Source organism: Marmota flaviventris, chromosome 3 (genome assembly GCF_047511675.1).
Source record: "Marmota flaviventris isolate mMarFla1 chromosome 3, mMarFla1.hap1, whole genome shotgun sequence".
Taxonomy (NCBI): Eukaryota; Metazoa; Chordata; class Mammalia; order Rodentia; family Sciuridae; genus Marmota; species Marmota flaviventris.
This window is the reverse complement of record NC_092500.1, coordinates 124,733,996-124,754,012: the sequence shown is the minus strand read 5'-3', so window position 1 is coordinate 124,754,012 and position 20,017 is coordinate 124,733,996. Positions and strand designations below refer to the sequence as shown.

Here is a 20,017-nt window from a genome sequence, read left to right as displayed (position 1 = left end):
CAACTCAGGCCCCAAACCTTTATTGCTCAGACGGTGAGTCCCTGGATGGATTTGGGGGAAACAGGCAGGTTGGGGCATTGGGGATGAACCCACACTCTAAAACCACCTTCACAAATCTAAGATCCCTTACACCCCCAGACCAACAAACTCAAGCGTCTCTCTCAGTGCTCCAGCACCATATGTTAGTGCTTTTCTCTGCTAGGACTGCATGTTGGAGTTTGTGTGATGATTTCTCCATGTGTCTTTCTGTGCCTCTGACCCCTGCTACTGCACTCCATGCCCCACTCCACCCCCAACTTCCGACTATACCCTTTGCCACCACAGTACACGGGACACTGAAGTTTCCATGGCAACACTTCAGACTTTAATACATTTTGCTAGGGATGATGGAAGGTGAGCAGGGCATCTGGTCACTTGGATGGGAGACAGCATGGGCTTTGGAGCCCCAGATCTAGTGCCCCTCTCCCCAGAGTCTGGAGGCAACTGCCCTTGTCTCAGGGCCAGAATGAGGTGTATTCACCCAGGCCCCTCTCCTGAGTCCAGCAGGCCCACATGGGCTCACAGGGTCAGCTGGGGGAAGATGGGGTTTCCTGGGCCCCAGGATCTTCCCCAAGCCCTTGCATTCCCCTCACTCCCTGTTAGGGAACATCGTCTCCCTGCACTTAGCCCCAAAGGAAGTCCAACAATTCTGGTATCAGGAGACCCAAGGGAGAGTCGGCGGGGTGAGAGACCCAGTGGCCGGGGACGGCGAGGAGAGGGTCCTGGAGAGGCAGTTGGAGATGGCAGAGGTGTCTCATCAATAAAGGTGGTAATCTCCTCACGGAAGAAGCCAGGACCCCGTGGGGGTCCCCCACCTGATCCCAGAACCCCACTTTCCAGGAATTGGCGAAGACTGGCCAGGCCTCCACCTTCAGCCTCTTCCTCATCATCCTCATCCTCCAGCCTGTGTCTTTGTCCCAGATAGTCAGGAGGACCCCCAAGGGCCCGGCTCTGGGCTGGGAGAATTCGGATGTCATCAGAGGATGACCACTTGTGCAGGAAGGAGCCTGGTGCCCGAGGAGTAGAGAAGATGTTGGTTTCATCATGAGACAGACGGCGAGACAAAGGGACCTGCGAAGAAGAGCAGGTGAAACCTGGAGGTATTGCAGAAACAAAGGAAGAGAAGGCAAGAACCACAGTAGGGGCCCATCTTGTAAACATGGGTTTTGTCTGTGTTTCCTGAAATTGAATTCTACCTTCTGATCTGTAATTACAGGAAACTATTCCCATTTTTGCCAAACTTAATTTCTGAGTACTGGTATGTAGCCATAACTCAAATTTAAAATATCTCTAATTTTAATGCCAACAAAATTGGTTGTAATCCAATTTTAAAATAATAATAATAATTTGCCCCCCCTTAAAATAAAAATAGATGGCTCCACGTCTTTAACTTCAAAACTTTTGCTCCAGAGGGAAAACTTGGTTCTGAGAGATCTGAGGGAACCTTTGTTCCCATACCTTTCCTTCACCTGCCCTTTAGGGTGCCCTGTGGTCTAGGAGTAGGAACTAGGAGTTTAAGTATCAAAAACGGGACAAAAGTAGAGTAGGGAACCAGAGTAGAGGGTGGGACCTCCATTCCCCCACCTGTAAGTAGTGTACTCTCTCCAGAGGGGGGAAAAGCATGTGCCGTCCAGGAAGTAGCTTCACCTGGGTGGAGTCCCGACCCCCTGGTCCTGTGGCCCCATTAGCATCAAAGCGAACTTTGCACACCCGGCCATCTGTATAGTCATCGCAGCCTCCGTCTAGGAGAGAAAAGGGGCAGAGTTACAGGCAAAAAACACCCACCCTGTCCCAGAAGTCCCAGAGAACCTGTCAGTACCCTTTAATCTATAAGTTCTAAGAAGACTTTGAGAGTGGCTTGTGTTTGCTGCAGTCATTGCCAAATCCCTAGTGCTTCATACCTATAGACCTACTTATTGAAATTTACCTGTCCTCCAAAAACTGTCCCCGAAGTGGGAGTCTCTCCCAGGAAGTTTAGCTTCCATTTAGTATCATAGCCTTTGCATTAGGACTGGGACTGTTTCTCAGGCACTCTACCTGGAGCAGGGGGCAGAGCTAAGCAGGGTGGCCTTCTAGATGGTGCCCAGTTCCAGTGAAAGGAGCCCACAGTACATAAGGAAGCCATGAGTGGCAGAATGCATGATTAGGCAAAGGGGACCCCCACCCCCGGGGTGCACAGGCTCCATCCAGCAGGGGGCGCTCCAAGCAGTAGAAAGGACAGAAAAGAGAATAGAGATGTCCAGGAAAGCACAAGCCGGGCCCCTCCTCTGACCGTCATCGCCATCCTCCTCAGACATGATAGCCACGCACTGCTCCCATACTGTGCGCACGTCGGCACGGTAGCGCTCACAGGACCAGATGAAGGAGGGAAGCAGCAGCGTCTGTGCCATGGAGCACCACAGCACAGCCAGCACCATCCATGGGGGAGCCGAGTCTGACTTCAGAGAGAAGAAGCTCACCACCTGGTGGGGAGATAGGGAAAGAGGCTTAGAGCTAGAGCCAAGGGGGGGCTACCTGATTTGGATGTCCTAGTGCAGTTGGTGGACAAGAGGTCAGGAAGGGATATCTGTCCTTGTGAATGGACAGAAGTAAGTTGGAAGTGAAGATGGAGTGAACAGAGGGGAAAGGATCAACTCAGGGGAAGGTCAGGGGAGTGTGCTGGGGTCAGAAGGGAGAGTAACACAGATGGCGTAGGAAATTTGAAGACGGGGAGAAATCCAGGAATAGAGACTGGCTGGGGTGGTGGGGTGAACCATGGGGGAGTTTTGTGCATGAGATTGTATGGTCTCCTGAGGGAATTAGGGAACAGAGAATGGCTCTCAGCAGTTGAATAGGTTGAACAGGGGAGCTGTGGGATAGCTGATAGAGCTGAAGGATAGGCAGTGGAGTTGAAGGGTGGATAAGAGAGTTGAATAATGGGGACTAAAGCACAGATGATAGAGCTGGGAAGTGGGGTGGCAGGAACTAGAAAATAAATGATGGAGATGGAGGATCACAAATGGATTGGGGGTGCTGAACTCAGTGTTGTATGTCTATAATCCCAGCATCTCAGGAGACTGAGGCAGGAGGATTGCAAATTTGAGGCCAGTCTCAGCAATTTAGTGAGACCCTAAGCAACTTAGTGAGACTTTGTCTCAAAATAAAAAGGGCTGGGAATGTATCTCAGTGGTAAAGTCCCCCTGGGTTCACTTCCCAGTACCAAAAACAATTAATTTGGGGACAGGTACAGGAGAAGAAGATGAATGATGGGACTGGAGAAAGATAATGAAACTGCTGAATGACTAATGAAGTTGAAGGTCAGATGATGGTGTAGGGGACTAAGGGAGAACAGGTCAGAGGACACCAATCTCACCAAGATGGGCACCCCTGTGAGTGAGTCATAGAGAAAGACGATAGCGCTGACCAGGTTGGTGACCTGCAGGGATGTCTTGGCAGACTCAGAACCATCCAAAGAGGATCGACGCTTCCCTCGGGTATCCTCCACCACGATGGCTGGCACCTCAAAAGCTGGCCGGGTACCCAGTCCCCCTGGCCCACCCGCCTTGGCTCCCCCACTGCCCCCCGCTCTCCGGGCCTGGCGAGCCCTCCGAGGCCGAGCCCACAGTGTCTGGTAGAAGGTGATAGCCACACAAACCAGCCCCATGACAATGCCCCCAAGTAGCAAGAGGCTGAAGCAGACACCAAAGCCGAGGCCAATCTTGGAGACTATGAACTGGCAGCCCCGGGCGTAGTAGCGCTCGCCATTGTTGTGCCAGCCAATGGAGGGCAGTGTGGAGAGGATGAAGCTGACCATCCAGATGCCCATGACAGCATGCAGTGCCTGCTTCTTGGCATTGCTGAGACGGTAGTTGACAGGCCAACGCACCATCCACATGCGATGGTAGGAGAGCGATGCAACTGTGAAGCAGGTGGCCAGGGCCAGTGTGTAGTAGGTGGACACAAAGACCTTGCAGATGCTCTCATTCCAGTCATAGTCAGAGGAGGCCTGACGCCGTAGCTGCACCACAGCGAAGGTGGTGAGGGGCACAGCCGCCATGAGGATGTGTGTGCCCGCGAGGAAGCAGAGCAGCAACTCCAGTGGCTTGTGCTTCTGCTGCTTGGCTGAGATGCTGAGGATGATCCAGGCATTGGCCAGCAGTGCCAGGAGCCCACAGGCCAGCCAGGACAATGCATTTGAGCGCAGGGAGGCTTCCTCTGCCCCTGCCCCTCCCCGAGCCATCCTATCCTCAGCCCCCCACCCCCTTGAGCTCCTGGGGGTGGGGGCTAGGTCTCACCCAGGAGCCCCACTCACAAGCGCCCCCATGATGCCCCCAGTTCTTGCCCTATAGTTAGGCAGGCTGTCCCCAGGCCCACTCTACTGCTCAGCTTCGCATGACTGACCCAGTTAAGGTCAGATGGGCAGGGCAGGAGAGGAGGCTGATGGTCAGCAAAGGCAGTCCTCAGCCTTCATGGTAGGTGGGGCCCTTCCTTAAGTATCCCTGTAATTGATGAGGGAGGCAAGCTGGCTACTTTCCCAACTATGAGGCTGGCTGAGGGACTCTGGTCCCTATGCTGAGACTTGCAGGTCTCTTTTCCTTCAGGTTCTTGACCAGTGAATCTTCTAGATGCCCCAAGGGTTTGGGTGTGGGGCTCTGCCACCTGGACAAGCTGCAAGGGAAAGATGAGATGTGGGAGAGGGCAGAGTTTGAGTCTAGGCTGCTCTCTAACCAGCTTCCTGTACCCCCAATAGTTTCATTCTCTTTAAACTAATGAAATGATTAATTATTGTGGGTCAAGGGAGTGATTCAGAGCATTCCCCTGCCTGAAATTAGATGGCCAAACACCTCACGTAGATATGAGCACCCATGCTTCCAGACTGCCAGGGAAAAATGTATTCTTACTTTCCTGTCTCCCATCCCTTTTTAGCCCTCCCCATACCAACTTCCAGATTCCTTCTTATAATATCCCCTGCTCAGTACTACTCCACCCCTATCTTCATGTCCCCAAATCTCCCTTCAGAGCTACTGAAGGGAGACACATGACTTGTTTATTCTTGGGGGTTTACAGTAAACCACCTCCCCTACTGCCAGTTTCCTGGACCAGTGGTCTTGGTGCTCAGCCCCACTTCCCCAAGCCTGGATAATCACCCTCCCTCCAAGCTACTCAGGGATCTGGGAAAATGGGAGAAAGGAGGCTGGGGGGGGGGGGGCTAGGAAACCTGAAGGCGGGGAAACCACTGACATCAGAATCATCCAGAAATGGAAAGAGGGGGAACTAGAGAGAAGGAGGAGAGTTTGAGCAGAAAAGAAAGAGGGGGCAAAGTGATAGTATCTGAAAATAGAAGGAAAAGCACAGAAGCCCCTGGAGAGGAGACCATAGAAGGAGGAGGGATAGGATGGAGGTAGGGAGCCGGGAATAGGCAAGCTGAGAAGAAAAACCCACTGCTCATTAAAGTACCCACTTCCACTGAGAGACCTGAGGCTTTCCTCCCCTGGTCCAGAGCCTCAGTTTCCCTCTGATGGAAGGGAGAATAGCCTGATCTTAGTAAGACTGAGCTTCAGTGTGCCCCGGGGAGGGGGCTAAGAGGAAATCAGGTGAAACTCTGAATAGAGTGGAGACTATAAAGATGGGCATAATGGCTTTTGAGCTATGAGATAAGACCAGGCACAACAGTGTCAGGGTCTATTTCCTGTGGAAGACCCTTGCCCTCCTGAAGAGGTCCGAGTCCACCCCCACCTTTGTCTCTTTTCTGGAGCCCAGTACTCCCTAGTTGCCATGGCAATGGCCAGCCAGAAGGAGGTGGAGGGAATTGGTCAGGAGGCCCCCACTACCACCCTCCTCTACAGCTTTGGACCCCTTCCCACACACCAACCCCCAGGCCCAGCTGGTGGGTTTAGAAAGATAGAGGTGGGAGTCAGAGGGAGGCAGGGAGGCAGGCAGGATGTGAAGGGCAGAGAGAAGGAGGTGAAGGACAGAGAGATCAGAAGCAAAGAGAAGGATCCTGGGGGCTCTGACGCCCACAGGGTCCCTCGCCCTTCTCGGTGAAGGGGTAAGGTCAGGCGGCTCCTCCCTCCAGTCACCCACCGCGTTCTTCAGGGCAGAAACAGCAGGTGGCTGGGGAGGAGGGCGGGTCGGAGGGGATAAGAGGCAGCGTGGGGGAAAGAGCAGAGGCGACCTGGGGGGATGGGGCAGGGGTCGTCTTACCTCTGGCTGCGCCCAGCACTGCCGTGGAGACGCACTCCCGAAGCGGCTCGCTCGGGCTCCCGCCGCCTGCCGGCTCCGGCTCGCCCGCCCTCCTCCTTCTTCCCTCCCTCCCTCGGGCCTCCCTCCCCCCAGCCCCGGCCTCTCCGGCTCAGCCCGCTCTTCACTCAGTCTCTGCCCCTGTCAGCCCCTCCAGGTTCCTCTCTCCCGAGGTCATCGGGCCTGGTAGCCGGGGTTAGGGAACTGAAAGACAGCTTTGGGGTGGGGGGCGGAGAGGTTAGGGCGGGGAAACTGGACGGTGGTGACTTGGAGGGGGAGGGGCAAGGAAGGCGCTGGAGGGAGGGGGCGAGGAGGATGCGGGGAGCTGGCTTCATTGGTGAAATGATTGGTGTTGTGCCCCCACCCCATTCCGGATTTTCAACACGAACACAAGCCCAGAGAGGCAGCTGGTGTTTTGGGGGACTGAGGAGCTAGCTGTTTGGGGAGGAGGCATCGTGTGTCACTGTGTGTCACTGTGTGCCTCCGTGGAGGGCTGTGCCTTGGGTAGAGTTCAAAGGGGCATGCACTGTAGGCTCTTGGGAGTAAGGGGGCATGTGGTGCAAGCTGGTGCTGCTGGTGGAGTTGGGGAGTGGTGAGACACACATCCTGCTTCCTCCTACTGGAACACAAGCACAGGCTTATGTTGGAGACACACACCGTTTGCACACATACATTGCAGTTTCTTATAGTCCTTTCTCCCAACCACACATAAACCCTACATTATCTCCCCCTTGGCCTGTCATACACATGTAATTACAAAGTCTTAGTCACACACACTTTGGGTGGTTGAAGTGGGCAATCAGCCTGTGGGGATTTTTCCCAGAGAAACTTCATCTCCTTCCTTCTGGGACAGGTCTGGCAACCTCCTCTCTGGGTCTGATTCCAAAGATTCCTGTTCTTTCCAGAGAAGGATCCTCCCTTCTCTCTCTCTCTCTCTCTCTCTCTCTCTCTCTCTCTCTCTCTCTCTCTCTCTCTCCACACACACACAATTTTTCATAGTAATTTTATTGTATTTTCTGTCAGCTTAGGACTGGGAGTAGGCAAAAACATAAAGTAAGCAATGGGAACCCTAGCAGCAAATAGGTGATCTTCCTGTATGTAAGAGAGGCAAGATGAAAAGAAAAAGGGGAGAAAGGAAAACAGACAAGGAGTTGGGACTGAGGGAGGTGGTAAGAAAGGGAAAGGAGAGAGGCATAGGAGGCTGGGGATCCTGAGAGAAATGGATCATGAAGGGAAGGAATGAGAATACGTATAACCTCAATTTCCCCATGTCCTGAATTGTTTTGGGGGAGAAAAAGGAGGGTACAAGAGGCAGGCTGAGGCCCAACATCATCACCTTTCATAGGAGGTCTCCTCAGAGGGTCACCCGAGGATAACTCCCTGCCTCTTCCCCTAAGCACAGCTCGCCTTCCTGATGGTTCTGTACATGGTGAGTGGCAGTTCCCTGGACATTCTCTCCCAAGGGGCCTATACTCCCATCCTGTGTTCTGATTAAGAAAATTGAATGGATTTTCTTCCAGTAATAAGCCTCACCACCAGCAGGTGATAAAGGAGGGGGTTTTAGACACTAAGATCTTCTCCCATGTTCCTGAGCTCTTGAGACAGACCTTCCTGTGGGTGATGTGTTTCTGTGGATCCAAAGGTGCATGCTGGGTACCTGTGACAAGCCACCATAGAGATCTGTGTGGTATTTGTCCCTGCATTAAGAAACAGCGGTGGTACAGGGGTGAGGAGACCTGGGTTAGTCCTGACTCCAGCACTTGCTGGCTATAGGGCCGTGGGGAATCTTCTTGCTTCTCTGGGTTTCATTTCTGGAAAACTAGAGATAATAATCTTGGTTCTGTCACTATCAGTCTTGCAGGGTTTTTGTAAGGGTCAAATAGAAGATGTGAAAATGGTTTATAAACCGCTTAGGTGTAAGAAATTGTCTGTGGACTAGTGTTTTTGTACATGGATGTGTGTACCTGGGCCTATTTGGATCAAAGTACAGCCCTGCTCACATAGGGTGAGAAGCAAGCAACATGGGGCTATGGGAACTGGCTTCAGGAGTCCCTGGATCTGTATTTGTCCTTGACCAGTTGGGCAAATCCTCACCCTCTTTGGTGCCAGGTTCCTCTCCAACAAACTGACAGTCTTGTGTTGCATATTTCTAGACCCAGGCCGGCCCTCATGCCAGGCAAGGCTGGTCCTTCTCACTGCTCTGGGATCTAAGTGAACAGCTGGGGAGTAGGTCCAGAAGAAGTAATTAAAGAAGGGCTAGGATTTGGAAGAAAAGGAAATGGGGAAGAATGATGTTGTTAAGGAAAAGTTGAGAGCAAGACTCTGCCAATGGTGCTGGGAACAAAAGAGGAGAAACAATGGCCAGTGTGGAGGAAGAAAGCAAGAGGAGGCCAGAGGTGCTGGGATATGCTACATTCATCTGGTCTGCAGGCCCAAGTCCAAGAGGAAGTGCGAGGAAGATAGCTGGGGAGGATGCACATGGGAAACTCCCAGGCTCTTGCACCTCAAGTGAGACTGTGAGTCTTCTGCAGCCTGCTGGAGGAAGAAAGAATAGGGGAGCTGAGAACGATGGTGCACAGTTATAATCCCAGCAGCTTGGGAGGCTGAGGCAGGAGGATCATGAGTTTAAAACCAGCAACTTACTAAGGCCCTAAGCAACTTAGTGAGGCTCTGTCTCTAAATAAAACATAAAAAGGGCTGGGGATGTTTCTCAGTGGTCAAATGCCCCTGGGTTCAATCTCTAATACCAAAAAAAAAAAAAAAAAAAAAGGGAGCCAGTGTGTCCCTAAGTCACTTTGTATTCTAGGACCTCTATGGCTCCCAGACTCCACTTTTCTCTAGCACAGTGAAAGTGTCTGGGCATGACTTAAGGGCCCACCCAGAAATGCCCCAGGCCTGTTGCCCTTTCACTTGCACCCTTGCCTTCTATCTTCCTCCTTCCTCCTTCCTACCACTTCCACATCCCTTTGGGCCCGTTCTCATCTCTACCCCCTCCCCTCAGCCTCTGTGGGCTCACCACCATCCCTCCTCCTTACCCCTTCCTTCTTTCTCTTCTTAACTTCTTAGATCTCCTTGCCTTCTCCCCCACTGTCCTCACCTTTCCTCCTCTCTCCCTTTCCTCTCCCTCCCTCCTCCCTTCCCTTACCACTCTGCCCAGATCCTTACTGGGAGCACTGGCAGGTCTTCTTCTCACTGAGAAGCCTCTTAATTTGAGACATCCGCTCTGCCTGGCGCTGTCCAGGAACAAGGAGGAGAGTCATGAGGGTTCCAGGCCTCCAGAAGGTAGGCACCCCTTGGAGGGAGGAGTGGGGAAAGCTGGTAGAGGAGAAGCAGTTATTATGGCTAAGACCGTCTGTCCTAGAATTGACTCTTTACTCCTTCCTTCTTCTCCTTCTGCATAGGATCCAGGACAAGGCCTGATTTGCAGTGAGGGGCTGGCCAGAAAAGGTCACACATGCAGGATGCGTTTTTACCAGCCTCAGGTGTTCAAGGGCCTAGTGGGGGACAGAGTGGGTCCTGAGGGCTTGCTTACCCTTCGGTGTCGGCACTTGACACAACAGAAGATGCAGAGCCCAGCGAGGAGCAGGAAGCTCAAGGCGCCTCCAATTATGACAGCCAGGAACATTGGCTGGTACTGGTTTAACCCTGTGGGTGGAACTGCAAGAGAGATGGGTACTCAGCACACCAATCACTATTAGAGGGTCAGAGGGCTGGCTGGAGGGGAAAACAAGGGTCTGGTCCCCAGGGCTGAGAGAAAGGATCAGGGAACCAGGGCTCTCAAAAGGGTTTGAGAGAGCAAAACTGGGAAGGGATTATATATTTTAGAGACTACAGAGTATTCAGAGAGCTAGAAGCAGTGGTTCAGACCCTGGGGGCCTGTGTGTGAATATGTGCGTATTTATATCTGGTTTGAAGAGAAGTCAAAGAGGATTGTTCTTGGAAGGAGGCCCTATTCCTCAGCTGCAAACCTTAAGGAGGTGGGAACTTGGAAGGTTTACGTGGGACCCAGGATCATATCCCACCTCACCTCTGTGTCTCCAGAACACCATACATATAACTCTTCCATCTTAGAGGAATTGAGAGGGTGGGGCACTGGGTGGTCTCTACAAACCCCAGGAAGCTTCTACAGCTAGGAGGCCTAGTCTTGGGGTTAGGCCTTGGAACCTGGATCCTCACCATCAATCTGGAAATCCAGTAGAACCTTGTCCCCATCTCTCAGTAGGCACTGCCACATCCCTGCCTTGGGGTTTGGCACCCGAATCCTCTTCTCGGGCTTTGAGAACTTAGCCTCCTGGTTCTTCAGCTTCAAGCTCAGCATCAGCTTGGGAGGAGTGGGTCCCAGCACCTCACAGATCAAGTCATTCTGGTGATAAGTCACTGTAGAGGAACAAGAGGCTGAGACCAGGAGCCTGGCCCTCTGGGTTCCTAGTACCTTCAAGCTCTAAGGGGATTCAGTAGGACAATAAAGTGATCCTTTCCACATGTAGCCTTCTTTACTCTTTTTGGGGCACATTTCCATGCCATTGTAAGGGAGAAAACAGCTTGTAAGTTCCACTGGTCTTGGGTTTGAATCCAAGCTATCTTTACTTCTTATAAGATGTATGTCCCTGAGAAAGTTGTTTAACAGCTAAACCTCAGAGGATAATTTTAAATGTATGAATACATGTAAAATGTTTGAACCGGGCTTCACATACACTAAGCATCAAGTGTTAGCCATTATTTTTTTTTTAGTTATTATAATAAGAATTCAAAAAACTCAATGTTAAGCTTGATATTTTTTCATTACTATCATAAACAGAACAAATTGTTAGCTTATTAGAAAGATGAGAAAGATGGCCCACAGTGGGTAGGGGCCTTAGCCAGGATCACAGAGGGCTAAGGTTGGGCAGAGGCAGATCTAGACCCCTGGTTGTTAGCCCAAGCCCTTTGGAGATTCTCAGGGAGCCCCATCCAGGCTGTCTCATGGATATTGGGGAAGAATATACAAATTCCAGACTCAGTTCAAAACCAGTCCAGGGCTGGAAGTATAGCTTAGTGGTAGAATACTTGCTTATCATATACAGGGGCCCTGGGTTACGTCCCCCACACCAAAATCAAAGGAACAAACATGCCAGGCCCAAACTCAGAGGGCCCTTGATCACTTCAATCAACCAAGCAAGACGTAGGCACCTCCTTTTGGGGCCTAGCCAGCCTCAGAGGGTACCCTGGGCCAGCCCCTCCACTTCCTTCTCTTGCCCTCTTCTTCTCAGCCCACTCCTTACCATTCATTACCACCAGCTTCACGTTCTTATGCAGATTTCCTTTGTCAAGAGTCACAATCAGGTCTCCAGAACCAGCATACTGAGGCAAAGCCTGGGACAGGGTGAAGCGCAGCGGGAGATTCTCAGCCACCTGGAGCTTTGGGTCCTGGGTAACCTTTTGCACAGAAAAGTGCTTATTCTTTAAGGAGAAGGTGACCCAGGTCTTGGAGGAAGAAGACCTCTCTGCCTGCCACTTCAGTTCCCCTCTCAGGTCCTCATCTCCGATATTCAGTGGAAAAGATAACTCCACCTGCTCCCCCGCTTTCTTATAGACTGTGTTGAGCGTCTCCTGGAAACCTGGAGATAGGAAGGGAACAACTTTGAGCAAGGAGGAGATAGGAAAATGAGGGAGTAAAGGGTTGGTAGGGCAGCAAAGAGATGGAAGAGGACCAGGTAAGCCCACACATGGAGGTTCTCATGTCAGGTACTATATTCCTTCTTGTTTCTCCCATCTTCCCTCCCACCCTAACATTCATCCATCATGTTCCTGCAGCAGACCGTCTTCCATGGCTTCCAGAAGTCTTTATAGAACAGCTCAGCCACAGGGGATAGGGGAACTTTCCGTCCTCCAGACTCCAGGAGCACAGAAACCATTTAGTCTGTGCTCCTTAGGTGCATAAGTTATCACCCTTCACAGAATAAGCACTAACACTTAAATATAGCTTACTGTGTACCAGGCACAGTCCTACATGCAATTTATGTATTCCTACCATAAGATGACAGGTAGGCCCTGTCACAGCCACAGTTAGCACTGTTCCATTTTACAGATGTAGACACTAAGGCACAGAGGTTCCATGCCTAGCTTGAGGACACATACATGGTTGTGGCAGAGTCAAGATTTAAATCAGAATCTGTGCACTAAATCACCACACTATGCTGCCTTATGTCACACAAGCACATAAGAATCTGGGGTAGAACCCATGTTCTGGGTTCTTGGTCTCCTTATAATTCTCTAACTCAGTATTATACATTTGCAATACAGAAAGTCATTAGGGTTGGCTTGCTGGGGTTAGTGTCCTTGAGCGGGAGGATTTGCCAACTTGGTAGGGGTTGGGAGCTGGGGCAAAAAAGAAAATAGATGCTTTTGACACTCCTCCTTTGGGGCCTGTCACATCCTTATATTCCCTATCTCTTCCTTTCCCCAGTTCTGCCATGCTCAGGGGTGGCTGTCATTAGCTTACCGAGGAGGAGGAGGGGCCCAGTGTGTTACTCAGGACAGATCTCAATCGAGGGGATTTTGGACCCACCCTCCAGCAGCAGTGCCAGCAGCTGGGCAGTGAGAATGCCCGGGGGGGGGGGGGGGGGGCGGGGGGGGGAGAGCCTGGGAGCCCCTAAGCAGGGAGGAGCCTGCAGAGACAGCCCCACTTCTTACCCAACACCAAGATGTTTATTTTTATCTCCAGACTCTTCTGGTCCTGGGAGATGAAGCATGTCCAGGTGCCACTGTCCTGGAATCCCACATTGGGTACTGAGACCTTGACATCAGTACTAATTTTATTCCCTGGTTGCTTGAATTTCACTGAAGGTTTAATACCAGGAGGGGATTCCAAGGTCAGGGTCAGGCTTTGCCCCTGTAGCAGACAGGTACCCGGGTTGGCCGTTACTGTGGAGGAAGCAAATCACCTGTGTCACATTCATACCATCCTCAAGGAGACGGGAAGAGGAGAGGAAACCAAAAATGTTTCTCCACTGTCCCTTGTCCCAGTATTACCTTTCCTCCCAACATCCTGAGGCCCACTCCCAGCCCAAGGCAGGACTTTTCTCTCTCTTCTCCCTCTTTCTCCATCTCACTCTCTTCCACATCTTCATCTCCTCCCTAGTCTTTCTCTGTCCTTCTCTTGGTTGCTTCCATTTCTTTTCTTTCCCTTTCTCTAGGACTTGCTCCCTCCTTAACCTTGACCAAAGGCCTGAGGAGGGTTGAGAAGTCTTAGTGACCAGTATGATCCTTTTGCAGGCTATGATGTGTCATTAGCTCAGGCCCTGGTTTTGGTGCAGAGGTGGGAGTAGGGGAGGAAGGGAGATGGATTATGTCGTTTGCATCCCAGGCCTGCTCCACTCACATCTGAACACTTGCAATTCCACCTCTATCTTCTTATTCTCCACTTCACAGATGTAGGTCCCTGAGTCTTCCATCCTAAGTTTAGAGATGATAAGAGGAAAGGATCCTTGATCCCACTGGGATTTTTTTGAGTCAGTGCGATCACTCAGATGGGAGGAACCTGTGAGTAGAAGCCATATGGAAAGGTTGAGATGTTCTGATGCCATGGCACCCCTGGGAGGAGTAGTGCCCACAACTCTGAGTTGCTAATTTCCTGCAGAATCTGCTGCTTGTTCTAGTCAGAGAATCCCAGTCTGGAGAGGAGGTCCCATCATATCCATTTACCTGGCAAAGATCATGTCTTACTAATTCAAAAATACTGTGAAACAATGTACTTAATTGGAGAGCATCAAATACTTAACATTGTTATCTCCAGTAATATTTACAATAATGTCAAGAAAAAGGTACTATTTTACTTATGGTGCATATAAGGACATTGAGAGTCAGAAATTAAGCAATTGCCCAAATTCTTACATACTACCAATGCAATTTATTTGGAAGCTAATTTGTGATATCTATCAGAATCACAAATGCACATGCAAAACTAAATGACCATGGACTGGGGGGTGTGGCTCAGTGGTAAAGCACTTGCCTGGCATGTATGAAGCACTGGTTTCATCACAAAAAGAAACCTCAAAAAGAAACAAACAAATAACAACAACAACAACAACAAAAATGCTAAAAGTTACACACACACACACACACAGAAGGATAGATTAAATAAATTATAGTTCAACCATTCAGTGGATTGCTATGCAGTCATTAAAAAAAGAATGAGGAGCCAGGTGTGGTGGCACATACCTGTAATCCCAGCAGCTCAGGAGGCTGAGGCAAGAAGATTTTGAGCTCAAACTGCCCTCAGCAATTTAGTGAGGCCCTAAGCAACTTAGCAAGACCCTGTCTCTAAATGAAATATAGAAAAGGGGCTGGGATGTGGTTCAGTGGTGAAGTACCCCTGGGTTTGATCCCTGGTACCAAAAAAAAAAAAAAAAGAAAGAAAGAAAGAAAAGAATAAGGAAGATTTTTTTTACATTATTCTGATATGAAACAATATCACCTAAGAAATATTTTTTTTAATATATTTTTAGGGGCTGGGGCTGTGGTTCAGTGGTAGAGCACTCACCTCACATGTGCGAGACCCTGGGTTCAATCCTCAGCACCACATAAAAACAAATAAGTGAAATAAAGGTATTGTGTCCAACTACAACTAAAAATAAATATTTTATATATATATATATATATTTAGTTGTTGATAGACCTTTATTTCATTTATTCACATGTGGTGCTGAGAATCGAACCCAGTGCCTCACACATGCCAGGCAAGTAAGTGCACTACCGCTGAGTCACAGCCCCAGCCCAAGAAATATCATTAACTGAATAAAGTAAGATAATAAACAGATTATTATTTATTTATTTTTATAATGTAATTCTTTTATTGGTTCTTTTTAGTTATATATGACAGCAAAGTGTATTTTGACATATTTAAAAAAACATGGAGTATATCTTATTCTAATTAGGATCCCAGTCTGTGGTTGTACATGATGTGGAGATTCTCTGGGGTATATTCATATGTGTACATAGGAAAGTTATTATTTATTTTAAAAGAAAGGGCTAGGGCTGGCAGTTGTAGCTTAATGGTAAAGCACCTGCCTAGCATGCACAAGGTCCTGGGTTTGATTCCTAGCACCACAAGAAAATAGACAGGAAAAAAATATATATATAATTCAAAATATTAAAATTAAAATGATACATAAAAATGTATATATATGCCAGGCATGGTGGTACACACCTGTAATCCCAGCAGCTTGGGAGGCTAAGGCAGGAGAATCACGAGTTCAAAGCCTGTCTCAGCAAAAGCAAGGTGTTAAGCAACTCAGTGAGACCCTGACTCTAAATAAAATACAAAATAAGGTTGGGGATGTGGCTCAGTGGAGTGGTCGAGTTCCCCTGAGTTCAATGCCCGGTACCAAAAAAAAAAAAAAATCATGTGTGTGAATGTATATATATGGAGAGAGAGGGAGATTGCCCTCCATATCAATGGGTTTTGCATTCAGCCAACAATGAGTAAAAAATATTTGAAAAAATATTGCATCTGTACTTGCTTATACAGACTTTCCCCCTAAACAGTACAGTATAACAGCTATTTACTTTGCATTTACATTATTAGGTGTTATCAATAATCTAAAGATGATTTGAAGTATACAGGAAGATGTACCTAGGTTATATGCAGATACTACACTGTTGCTTATAAGAGAGGTGGGCATTTGTGGATCTGGGTACCTTCATTAGTGAGGAGAGGGGGTGCTGGAACTAATTCCCCATGAATACTAAGAATGAAAGTGTATGTCTGTGCATGTATGTGTGTGTGCATATATTATGTGTGTATGCCTTGTAAAAAACATGGGAAGTAAACATAAGAAAATAATCTCACTTGCCTCTGGGAAATAGAAGTAAATAAATAATCATGTGATGGGTGTAGGAGAGAGAGTTCACTGTATGCCCTTTCCTATTTTTTTTTTTTTAATCTCCAATAAGAAGTGGAGCTAGAATTAAAATTCAGGCTGATTGGTACACTGTGCAATATTATCTCTGGTAAGTTCCTCTAGCATTGATATGTGGTTTCCTCTGTTTTGGGGGATTGAACCCAGAGTCTCACACATGCTAGGCAAGTGCTTTACCACTGAGCTACAGCCCCAGCTTCAGTCTCCACCCTCATACTCTGTTAACATCTAACTACTATCATCAAGAGGGTATTCCTTTCTTTAACTAACCATTTTCTGGGTGCAGTGGCAGCTCCAGAATTCCTGTAGAAAAGGGAGTTAGAGTGAGGAGAGGGGGTGCTGGAACTAATTCCCCATGAATACTAAGAATGAAAGTGTATGTCTAACTAACTTTGCGCAGGGCATGGTGGCACACGCCTATATTCCCAGCAGCTTGGGTGGCTGAGGCAGGAGGACCCTGAGTTCAAAGCCAGCCTCAGTAACTAAGAGAGGCCCGGAGCAACTCAGGGAGACCCTGTCTCTAAATAAAATGTAAAAGAGGGCTGGTGATGTGGGTTCAAAGCTCAGTGGTTAAGGCCCCTGGGTTCAATGCTGGTACCAAGGAAAATAGAAGCTAAATTTGTATAGTAAATACAGACATTTTTCACTTAGAATATATAATTAGAAAGATAGGACAAATGTGACTGAGGGTGAAGCCTCTCTCCACCCCAGTGGCATGTCTCTGCCTCCTTGAGCACTCCTAGGCCCATTCCCCCTGTTGCCTTGGTGCTGGAGACCGGATATCATGTTGACCATGCACTCCAGCATCTCTGATCTTCTCAAGTTATCATTCTCTTCCCTTCTGCTCAGGCTCATTCTCTCCAGGACACCTTTCCAGACAACCTTGTAGCCCTGGGCACACACCTAATATTTGACCACTCTACCCTTTTATTTGTCCCTTCTGTAGTTTCTACCTGACTTGCTCTTGCTCTTTCCCCCTGGATCTACACATTGATTTAGTTCCCCAGTTTTTCTACATTTTTTTACACAATTGTCCAAACTTTTTTTTTTTTTTTTTTTTTTTTTTTTAGTATCAGGGGTTGAACCCAGGGTGGCTTAACCACTAAACCACATCCCCAGTCTTTTTTTTTTACATTATAGAGACAGAGTCTTGCTGAGTTGCTTAGGGCCTTGCTAAGTTGCTGAGGCTAGCTTTGAACTCATGAGCCTCCTGCCTCAGCCTCACATGTCTCTGGAATTATAGGCGTGTGCCACTGTGCCCACTAGTTTGACCAAATGTCTTGAAAAAGTAGCCTACTTTGTTTCTACCCACTTTTTACCTCTTTTGAGTCCCCTCTTCATACCTAAGTACCATTTATTTTTCTTCTTCTTGAACTCTCGTTCTGACATCTAGATTTAGGTGTTGCCAGAGACTGTCTTTGGTATTTCCCCCCATTTCTATAGACATTCTAATTTTTTTTAAAGAGACAGAGAGAGAGAGAGAATTTTTTAATATTTATTTTTTTTAGTTTTCGGTGGACACACATCTTTATTTGTATGTGGTGCTGAGGATCAAACCCGGGCCACACACATGCTAGCACGCTACCGCTTGAGCCACATCCCCAGCCCCGACATTCTAAATTTTGATGCATCCCCAGTCAGCTCTGAAGATGACTCCCAAACCAATATTCTTTTTTAATATGTTTATTTATTTAATTTTTTTGCGGTGCTGAGGATCAAACCCAGTGCCTCACACGTACTAGGCAAGTGATCTACCACTGAGCCACAACCCCAGCCCCCAAATCCATATTCTAAGTTCCAATTTCTCTCCTCAATTCTGGGCTCACATTTTCAATGGACCAACAGAAAACTCTATATAAATATCCTGCCATCACTCCAGTCTCCATTGGTTCAAAACAAAATGTATATCCTAAAATATCTCTTTCTTCTTACTTTCCTGTTTTTCTTATGAGGAAAACCATGACCCACTTTTCTGTGATGTTCTATACTTTGGAAAAGCAATTGTTAGATAGTATGGAAAATCTAAGAGAATGGGAAAACCTGGGATAAATTCATGGGAGAAACCAGTATGGAAACAAGTCTTAGAAGTATAGGCGAGCTGGGCACGGTGCCGCATTCTTGTAATCCTAGCGGCTTGGATGCTGAGGCAGAAGGATTGCAAGTTCAAAGCCAGCCTCAGTAATTTAGTGAGGCCCTAAGCAAATCAGTGAGATCCTCTCTCTAAATAAAATACAAAAAGCAGGGCTGGGGATGTGGCTCAAGCGGTAGAGCGCTCGCCTGGCATGCGCGGCGCTGGGTTTGATCCTCAGCACCACATACAAATAAAGATGTTGTGTCCACCGAAAACTAAAAAAAAATAAATATTAAAAAAAATTATCTCTCTCTCTCTTAAAAAAAAATACAAAAAGATTGGGGATGTGGCTCCATGGTTAAGCACCACTGGGTTCAATCCCTGGTACCAAAAAATAAAAAAAAGTGTAGGCAGTTTGGGGGTGCAACTCAGTGGTAGAGCACTTGCCTAGCATTCATGAGGCCCTGGGTTCCTTGTGTACCAGCAAGGAAAAAAAAATGTTGTATAGGGAATGGGAGAGAGAGAAGGGGAGCAGCAAGGACATTCCAAGAAAGGGAAAAAGGCCCAGAAAAGTAGTGCAGGCAAACTGTCTGGAGACCATCTGTGTGTAGCAGTTTTCAGCTGGGAAGTTGTGGGAAGTGGTACTGAGAAGGCAAAATGTCCAGCAGAGGCTCCCTGGCTTGGTCTAATGGGCTAAGGAGTGATGTGTATAAAACATTGTTTTGGAAGTCATTACTGCAGCAGGAGGAAAAGAAATCCAAGTAGGAGAGACTAGTAGCAGAGAGAATTGTCAGGGTGCTCTCAATAGTGCACATGAAAGATATGTGGGCCTGGGCTAGTAATAGTGGCATTCCCAACAAGGAAGAGGACGAGGGGCTGGGGCTGTAGCTCAGTGGTAGAGAGCTTGCCTCACATGTGTGAGGTGCTGGGTTCAATCCTCAGCACCACATAAAAACAAACAAATGAAAAAATAAAGATATTAGAAAAAAAGATATGAGGCTGCTCACATAACATGTCATTAAAAGAAAAAAAAAAAAAGAAAGAAAGAAAAGGACGAAACCAAATAACACTGTCGAAGGAAGGAGTAGCCATAGTTGGTGACTGATGGGAAACCAGAGATTGAAGAAGAGGAAAAAAAATATTTGACTCTCTGATTCAGAAGTTGAAGTAACATGAATCAGATTGTAGAAACAAAACAGAAATTTAAAAGACATAAGAATTTTTAGATTTAGAAAACAGCACAATATTTGAATCTTACAGCTGATAGAAGAAATGCCAATTAAAGCAATAATGATAAATCTTTCAACTGTCCAATTAGAAAAAACAGTTTAAATAACATTCAATGCTGGCTAGGGTGCTAGTGAGAGAGGCACACAGTAACATTAACCAAAGTTAATGTAAATAGTATCTTTCTGGAATGCAGTATATGCCCAGTATTTTTACTTATTTGTTTGGTGTTTGTTTTTAGACAGGGTCTCATTATGTTACCCAAGCTGGCCTGGAATGCCTGGCCTCAAATAACCCTCTTGCCTCAACTTCCCAAGTAGCTGGGACTATAGGCTCATGTCATTTTTCCCAGCTCCAACTCTCTCTCTTATATTTATATATATAATGTTTTGCAGTGCTAGGGATGGAACCCAAGTCCATAGTATTATTTATTTTGAGACAGGGTCTGACTGAGTTGTCTGGGTTAGCCTCCAACTTGTGATTTTCCTGCCTCAGCTCACAGAGTATGTGGGATTACACTGTGCCTGGCTTCTCCCACAACTTAAAAAATTTCATATCCTTA

The 20,017-nt window shown here is 47.9% G+C and overlaps 2 protein-coding genes across 5 annotated transcripts in view; both read right to left on the bottom strand.

Moving 5' to 3' along the window:
• Positions 1 to 341: 341 nt before the first annotated feature.
• Gpr162 (G protein-coupled receptor 162) lies at positions 342 to 6,326 on the bottom strand. The gene is made up of 5 exons (XM_027951229.2): positions 6,223 to 6,326; positions 3,392 to 4,686; positions 2,312 to 2,501; positions 1,624 to 1,781; positions 342 to 1,110 (listed from the first exon to the last, which is right to left on the bottom strand). Exons 2-5 carry the CDS (start codon positions 4,256 to 4,258, stop codon positions 559 to 561), a joined length of 1,767 nt encoding a protein of 588 aa, XP_027807030.1. The 5' UTR covers positions 4,259 to 4,686; positions 6,223 to 6,326; the 3' UTR covers positions 342 to 558.
• A 920-nt stretch (positions 6,327 to 7,246) lies between these two features.
• The window catches only part of Cd4 (CD4 molecule), a 31,921-nt gene continuing 19,150 nt past the window's right edge, over positions 7,247 to 20,017 (bottom strand). The window contains exons 4-10 of one of the 4 annotated variants that reach the window (XM_027951230.3): positions 13,619 to 13,777; positions 12,931 to 13,161; positions 11,520 to 11,855; positions 10,435 to 10,635; positions 9,791 to 9,915; positions 9,424 to 9,573; positions 7,247 to 8,793 (exon numbers count right to left, since the gene is read on the bottom strand). In XM_027951230.3, the coding sequence (XP_027807031.1) occupies positions 9,463 to 9,573; positions 9,791 to 9,915; positions 10,435 to 10,635; positions 11,520 to 11,855; positions 12,931 to 13,161; positions 13,619 to 13,777 (1,163 nt within the window). In that variant the 3' untranslated portion in view covers positions 7,247 to 8,793; positions 9,424 to 9,462. The remainder of the gene's footprint in view (positions 8,794 to 9,423; positions 9,574 to 9,790; positions 9,916 to 10,434; positions 10,636 to 11,519; positions 11,856 to 12,930; positions 13,162 to 13,618; positions 13,778 to 20,017) is intronic. The other 3 variants (XM_027951231.3, XM_027951232.3, XM_027951234.3) reach the window with 3 other exon arrangements.

Coding starts and splice junctions, on each gene's coding strand:
- Gpr162 (XM_027951229.2), bottom strand. CDS start 4,258: ATGGCTCGGGGAGGGGCAGGGGCAGAGGAAGCCTCCCTGCGCTCAAAT. Junction 2,502..3,391: donor TCACAGGGGTGCCCATCTTG/GTGAGATTGGTG, acceptor TCTCCCCACCAG/GTGGTGAGCTTCTTCTCTCT. Junction 1,111..1,623: donor AGAGAGTACACTACTTACAG/GTGGGGGAATGG, acceptor TCTTCTTCGCAG/GTCCCTTTGTCTCGCCGTCT.